We start from the raw sequence: 7,564 nt of genomic DNA, 5'->3' as shown, positions 1-7,564 counted from the left end.
AACAAGCACTGGAGTGGAGGGTCACATGTTTTACAGTTACAGTAAGTGCTAACAGAACGAAACAGCATGTTGCATGCCGCCGAACAAACAATCCTGACTCAACAAAATTTGTCAATGTTCGAGTTAAGGAGAAAGGGATCAAAACTGACAAACCATTGCTCGGCCGCACATTGAATCATTGCAGACTCTCAACATTTTACATTCTCATAACGCACACATACATCCTACCGGGGCTCAGCCATACCCCGTACTTTACGCCTGTTTCCCATGTCCCGATCTACAGACAGATAATTCTATAACTTCAGCTCGCTGAAATCTTCACCTCGTTTTGCAGTCTACTGAGTTATCGGAGGCTTCTTGATCTCGTCTTCCTCCTCCACCTGTGTGTCTGGGTTGTTGACGTCTGCACCGCCAGACTCGCCCTCCTGCTTCTGTCCAACCCACCACTGTTTGAAGTGGGTGTTGAGCCGCTCCAGGATGTCGATGGAGTGGTTGATGAGGAGGGACAGCCAGGCCAGGCCGAAGAAGATCCACGAGGCCATGAAGACGCTGTACCACTCTGGGTTTACTTTGTCCGGATTGCTGTCTGGAAAGGAAAGACTCCGTTAATACAAAGCTGAGTACAGCGCGTTACCAAATACCTTTTTTTTAAATGCAGCTCAGAGGAACGTGAATGGTCCTGCCACTCGGGATCACAATGTGGCTGCGATCCGTTGGCCGTACCTGCCACGAAGTCTCCAAAGCCAATGGTGCTGAGGGTGATGAAGCAGTAGTAGATGGCCTGGGAGAAGGTCCAGCCCTCATGCAGTTGGAACACAATCATGGGCACGACAAAGAAGAGCACCGCTCCGGACAGGAAAGACACCAGGTGGACGAAAAAGCGGGTACACCTCTGTCGAGAGAAGTGTTCCAAAGAGTAACTCCTAGCGCAGTCTGAAACAGACTTAACCAATAGATTAGGTGATTAAAGACCTCCTCACCCTCCGCCCGGTCTTCCCCTCGAGGAAGTCAGAGATGTTCCTCTCTATGGCGAGCATGTACTTGCCCACCCTGTTGAGCACCACCAAGTTGAGCGGGATGCCAAAAAGCGCAAAGAACACGCAGAAGATCTGGCCAGCGGTGGAGCTGGGACTCATGTTCCCATAACCTGCAAAAAACTGAAAGCTGTTAGTGTGTTATCTCGCTGTGGTGGAGGTAGAATAACCGTGAGAGCCTTTCTTTTTATTGCTCAGTAAGAGGTTTACAAACTCAACTCTTTTTACCTACAGTCAGAAGGGCTCAGGCGGGAGCCTCTCAGGGGGCTCTTGGGCCAACGAAGTATCTCATCTTCACCGAGCTTCACCGACCAATTTATTGTTTTTGTTGATGATATTCAAAAGTATTATTATATCCAATGTGCTTATTGTTTATGGTTCGCTTCGTCCTCATTCAGGGTTCATGATTTATCATAATATATCCTGCCCCCTAACAAAAGTGGAGCCAAATGCAGGTCAATAGTTTTGATCATTTGAAAAAGAATTTCAACCTGAAAGTTCAAGTTGTGGTCTTGAACATTGAAAAATACAGCAATGTATTATATGAAACAGTCATTTTCCAAATTATTATTATTATTCCAATGGCTTAATTCGAAATTGCGGTCTAAAATGGGTCAATGGGTTGAACATTTAAACACAAGTGTAAAATCTAGTTTCAGTTATTCTAACATCAAATGAAAACTGGTTGACCAAGTGAAAAGCCTGACATCAAATCACAGGTATTTTTGCTGCATCAACAATTCTACTGTTTTGGGGGCCTGATTAAAAGAGCTCTTGGGTTTCATCCCGTGACGACTAACCTATAGTTGTGACCACGGTGGCAGCGAACACAGCCGAGCTGGTGAATTTCCAGAAGCCGTCCGACGTGTAGTTGCCTTTCAAACTTAGGCCCGCTTTGGACGCCTCTTGAACAACCTGAAACAGACAGAAAATTATAAACTCAAATGGTCAAACTCAATGTTAACAATGGCGTATTTCATGAACTTTATGACTCACAGTTATGCAACTCGTGTATGTATTGATCCAAAACCTTTAGGGTATTTTAGGTCAATATAGTACAGCTGTCTGCATGAGAAGACCCCTCTCAGCACTGTGTCAGGGAGAGCAGATATGTTGACACAGTCTGTTACGTAACAGTCTTGAGTTCATCACCAGTGTGGGAAATATTTCCAAAAGAAATAACAGTCTGAGATCTGTGTACTCACTGGGGATATATATTTTTTATTTTGGTTGTGTTAATGCATATGGTATACACAGTGGCGGCTGGTGGAACATGTTCTAGGTTGGGCCATCCTATCAATTTCAGCAAACATCCCAGTATGATTTAATGCAAACAAAATGTAAGTGTCAAACACGCATTATTACTTGGCAGTTAAATATTTAACATGTATTCCAACGCGAAAACAATCAGTAAATAACACTTATATAATATAATATAACATGTTTATTTATTGAGATGCCCCTATGGACCTTGTTATAGGAGGTAAAGATCAGGTGTGATGGGAAAATATGTCAGTCTACTGTTTTAGGGTTAAGAAATGTGAGTTTTAGAAGAGCAGGCACTAAACCTTGTGTCTTCTAAATGAGTCTTGTAAATTTCGGATCCAGGGGTCTTGTGATCTGTTATCTTGGTATCTGTTTTCCTGTGCATTATTTGTCTTCAAAGCATGACCCTCTTTAGGTATTTATGATGGGTGATGGTTCACCGGAGAAGTAAACATGAAGTGTAATTATGAATACTGATGTTAAATGAAGCTATGATGAGTTTTGACTGTTAATTTAACATCTCTATTACATGTTGATGCCTCCATGACCAAGTTAAGCAGATGAGACTGAGGACAACTATGTAGAAGAAAAGATGTTCACTTTGTCTAATATGTAGCTTGACAGAGTTCTCATGTGTGTCCTGGTGTTCTCATGTTTCCTTACCTCCTCATCCCTCACTCCCTACCCTGGTGTTCTCATGTTTCCTTACCTCCTCATCCCTCACTCCCTACCCTGGTGTTCTCATGTTTCCTTACCTCCTCATCCCTCACTCCCTAACTGTCCGTGCTGGATCTGTCCCCGTTGTTTTAAAAAGCTAAATAAGTTATTAGCATGACGTCATCCAGCTAGCCAAACCTGTCTGGTGTACAACTAGTACAGAAGCTTCATGTACTGCTTCCCTTTCCCGAGTCTGCTGTCTGATTGTGAGGTCAGGCTGATCTGATATCAGCTCTTTGGCTGCAGAATCTCCGCCAAAGTTCTCCTCTCAAACGGGGGTTGGAGGAGGAGTGCTCGCGCGGGCGCCTGTAGAGACTTCTCCTGACGAGAACGCGCAGCGAGAGGGCCTGATCGTTCTGGCCCCAAGCTGAATCTATTTGAGGGCGCTGATTGGCTAAATTGTATGTCACTCATTTATATCTTGAATCAGCAATTGGCTAAACTGCTTCATAGACCCGTCTCTTTTGGGCCAAAACGATCAGGCCCCCCAAGCTGCGCGTTCTCAGAGTGTCGTGCACACAGACAGAGAGCACGAGCAGAGAGCACACAGACAGAGAGGACGAGCAGAGAGCACACAGGCAGAGAGCACGAGCAGAGAGCACACAGGCAGAGAGCACGAGCAGACGAGCACACAGGCGGAGAGGACGAGCAGGAAAAGCATATATTTTGCGCAGATATCATATTTTACACACATTACTGGGTAAATTCCATAGTTCAAAAAGTCTATAATAAGCTGGGTAGCCAAAATACAGAGTTATACGTACTCTGAGATATGCTCAGACCCTTGAGGACCAAAATGTCCTGTCTTCTAAATCAGTGGTCCCCAACCACCGGGCCACGGACCGGTAACGGGCGTGGATCATTTGGTACCGGGCCGCACAGAAAGAATAAATATTATATTATTTCCGTATTATTGATTATCAGAGTCTGAAAGAAGTTTTATTTTGAAAAATGACCGGATTCTCTTGCAATTTCATCTGTCTGTGCCTCTTGACACACGTCAAGACACTTGTCTTGGTCACGTGATACGTCACATTAAAAATTAAGCCCGCAAACTTGCGGAAATGAGTAAATAACTTTCGGAGAGCTTCTTTGCAAAGGGGAAAGGCCACTAAGGAGACAGAAGAAGAGCCTACAAATTCCATGAAAATGAAAGCTTAATTTAACAGACAATATCAGGAGTCTGATAAAATATCAGGAGTAATTCTGATGCACCAAGCCCGCTCTGCAGAATATGTGGTGACAGGAAGATCAGATGCTGGGAGATTGTAAATGACGGTGGCCTTAAAAGTATGTTTGAGAGAACAACTCTGCTGGTGTTTGGATTAAAATCAAGGCTGAATATCCTGAGATCGCCACTAAAGCACTGAAAACCCTGCTTCCATTTCACACATCCTCTTTGTGAAGCGGGATATTCTGCTGTGACGGCAATCAAAACAAAATGACAGAGTAGACTGGACATGAGGAACAGACTTCGGGTGTCATTGTCTCCCATTACCCCCAGATGGGACCGTCTCGTTGCAGAGAAACAAGCTCAGGGCTGCCACTGATTCAGCGTTATTGTGAGTTGTATTTTTTATGCATTTTATATTTGTTTTCATGCCGATCGTATCATTTAATTTCTTCATGTTTTTCCACCACACCTTGAAGGCCGGTCCGTGAAAATATTGTCTTACATGAAACCGGTCCGTGGTGCAAGAAAGGTTGGGGACCTCTGTTCTAAATTGTAGTTTTCATAATTTTCCAGAAGGCTGAGTCATTTTCTAAAAGCCTATTTCCCTGGTGTCCGAAATCAATGGTGTTGCTATTCATTGACATATCCCAGACTGTAAAAAAATAAAAATGAAATGTCCCACTAGTATTATTTTGTTTTGTTTAGTCTTTTAGTGGCATTCTGTAAGCAAAGGCATTTAAAGGGTTAAAATCAGTACATAAGTTCATTAACTTTGATGCAACACTTCCTAATCGCAAAGAGATCTATCTCTGTAAGGATTGTCTTATGTCACTAAACAGTCTTTATTGGATTTAAAGTGGCTCTTCATGCCTTAATGTACAATGAGGATGCACTCATATGAATCTACAATGCAAATCGAATGGCTTTCTCTCATCGACTGGCAGAATTATCAACAATCTGTTGTTTTACTTCCTCTACGAACAGTGTGTGCACATGCTTTTTTTTCTTCTTCCAGAAACAGATATCAAGGTCTAAAGGCAATCTCATCAGTTTCCAAGGAAAAGCTTGCATAACTTTGCTGCTGTGTAAATCAAGTCAGCGGCGCTGGGAGGCTGGAGAAGCTGGTATTTGCATGGAGGAATTTGCCTCTTTGCTCATAATGGACCTCTAAGTGACTGCAAATAACCCTTCATTGCTTGGAACTAATTTGCTGGCAGATTAGTTTGTTGCTCTTGTACACTGTACTGCTGAATTGTCCCACTACTGTTGTATATCACCTGAATGATTTATTAGAAGGGAAAGTAAAAAAACATAGAAAACATGTGATCGGTCAATATGAGTTTTACATGTATTTTAGATCAGTAAAAGTGATTGTTTTGGTATCAACTGGCTGCTGCAAAGAGTAATGAAAAACATTTAAAACTACATTCTTCATGTCTCGTCCTCACCCTGGGAGAATAGGCTGAGGATTCATTAACCTGCCATCGTTTTGACGTCCCGTGCCTCACCTGAGCCACCGCCTCCAGGCCTTCTTGGTTCAGACAGCTGTACCTCGTGAGCAGCGTCTTTTTGTTCAACAGCAGGAGACCGATGTCCTTTTGATGACCGATGTCCCCCTCCAGCTTCCAGAAAACCACCCCGCCGATCAGCACGTAGATCACGTAGACCACCCCGAGCATGAGGATGGAGGGCACCCACACCAAATTGAACATTTCCTTGATCCTCATCGCGGAAGCCCTGGTAGAACTCGTGGGATCCAGGCAAGCTCGGTGTCTCGACCTCTGCAGCCGGGAACAGTGAGGAGTGAGGGTGTACCTACTTGGCTTCCCGTCTTTCCGTGCATTGCAGGCAAATGAACCTCCAACCGCGCTACTGTCTCAACCACTCCAGTGGCCTGTCATGCAAATCTAGCGGGGCGAAATGAGAAGAGGGAGAGACACCTGCACAATGTCGGGCTGTAGGTAGGGTTGGGTATCGTTTGGGTTTTTTTCGATACCGGTGTTTAAAACCGACTTTTAAAACGATACTGGTGCCAAAACGGTGCCTGAACCGATACTTAAAAAAAAAAAAAAAAGCACAAAACGACGATTGACGACATTAAAGAAAGGCTTTTTTTTTTATTGCCACGGCAAATTTTTTTCTTCAAGCTATGAACAATATATTAACTGTTAACAGTTTACAATATACTTAAATAAATACAAAACACACACACGCACTCTGTACACACACACACACACACACACACACACACACACACACTACAGCTTCAAACTTCAGCAATTCTTTTGCAGAAATATCAGCATATTTGCCTTCTCTGGCAAAATACGACACCTCTCCTGACTAATTGCGTGACCTGCACAGGAGAAAACCCTATCAGATGGTGTCGATGAGGCCTGTACACACAGGTATGTGTCTGAAAGTACAAACAATATGGGGAGGCTGTCCCGCTTTATCCACCACCAGGCTACAGGGTCTTGTCCTGATGGGATTGAAGGCAGACTTTTGTAGATCTCAATCTCTTTCTGGACCTGTTCAGCGATGGAGAGGGTACTGCCTTTCGTGATTGTTGCCTGAAGAAGCTCTCGGTCCTCATCCACGAACAGCTCCTCCAGGGCTGACTTCTCGGCACGCTTGGCACGAAAAATACATAAAAGTAGTGTTTAGACAAACATGCTTCCAACGAAATGCATTAATTTGAGATGTTTCATGATTAAGGACTTACATGTTTCTCTGCCTTGTCCTCCTCATGGTCATCCGATCCATCTTCCTCAATGTCCTGAAGGCCCTCCATTGGAAGCTGTAGACACAGTTTTGCACATATAAATAGCAATACTTCATCATATAAACTGTATGGCACACATGGGAAACAAGGATGAGCTTAAAATACCTGTTCTGTTGCACTGCCAACTGCTGCTTTCTCCAACCTGTCCCAGGCATCAGCAACAGCACACACAAGTCTGCCCTTGAAGCGAGGGTCCATCAAAGTGGCCTCCTGGAGGAAGTTCTGAATGTCTTCATCCTGTAATGAAAACAACTATTTATTGTCTAACTGTAAAAATGATATGGTTTGCCCTCTTTCTTTCTAAGCATAGGCTCTGAATGGAAATGGAAAATACCTGGTATCGTTTTTTCAGATCTCCCCAGACCTTCTCTTTCACAGCACTGGTAAACGGAGTGTCCTCTTCAGCCAACTTGAAATGCACCTCCAGCTTAGTCAGGATGGGGAGAATTTGGCCACATGTGGGGGACCTCACTGGATACACAGAGGGTTGAGGTGTACAACAACTTCATGATGTTGACAAACTCCTCTGCTTTCTGGAAGTCGTCATCAGTGAGCCTTTCCAGTCTGGGGTTAAAAAGAAGATATGAAGAT

At 43.9% G+C, this 7,564-nt stretch overlaps 1 protein-coding gene across 1 annotated transcript; it reads right to left on the bottom strand.

Annotated features, from left to right (window-relative positions):
• Positions 1 to 335: 335 nt before the first annotated feature.
• On the bottom strand, positions 336 to 5,918 carry LOC306789982 (potassium channel subfamily K member 17-like; the record flags this gene model as incomplete). The annotated part of the gene is made up of 5 exons (XM_079286089.1): positions 336 to 586; positions 724 to 892; positions 981 to 1,147; positions 1,835 to 1,949; positions 5,700 to 5,918. The coding sequence occupies 5 exons, from the start codon at positions 5,916 to 5,918 to the stop codon at positions 336 to 338; spliced, it is 921 nt and encodes a 306-aa protein (XP_079142215.1).
• Positions 5,919 to 7,564: the final 1,646 nt, after the last annotated feature.

The sequence above is a fragment of the Melanostigma gelatinosum genome (genome assembly GCF_949748355.1).
Source record: "Melanostigma gelatinosum genome assembly, chromosome: 16".
Taxonomy (NCBI): Eukaryota; Metazoa; Chordata; class Actinopteri; order Perciformes; family Zoarcidae; genus Melanostigma; species Melanostigma gelatinosum.
This window is presented reverse-complemented; position numbering and strand designations above follow the sequence as displayed.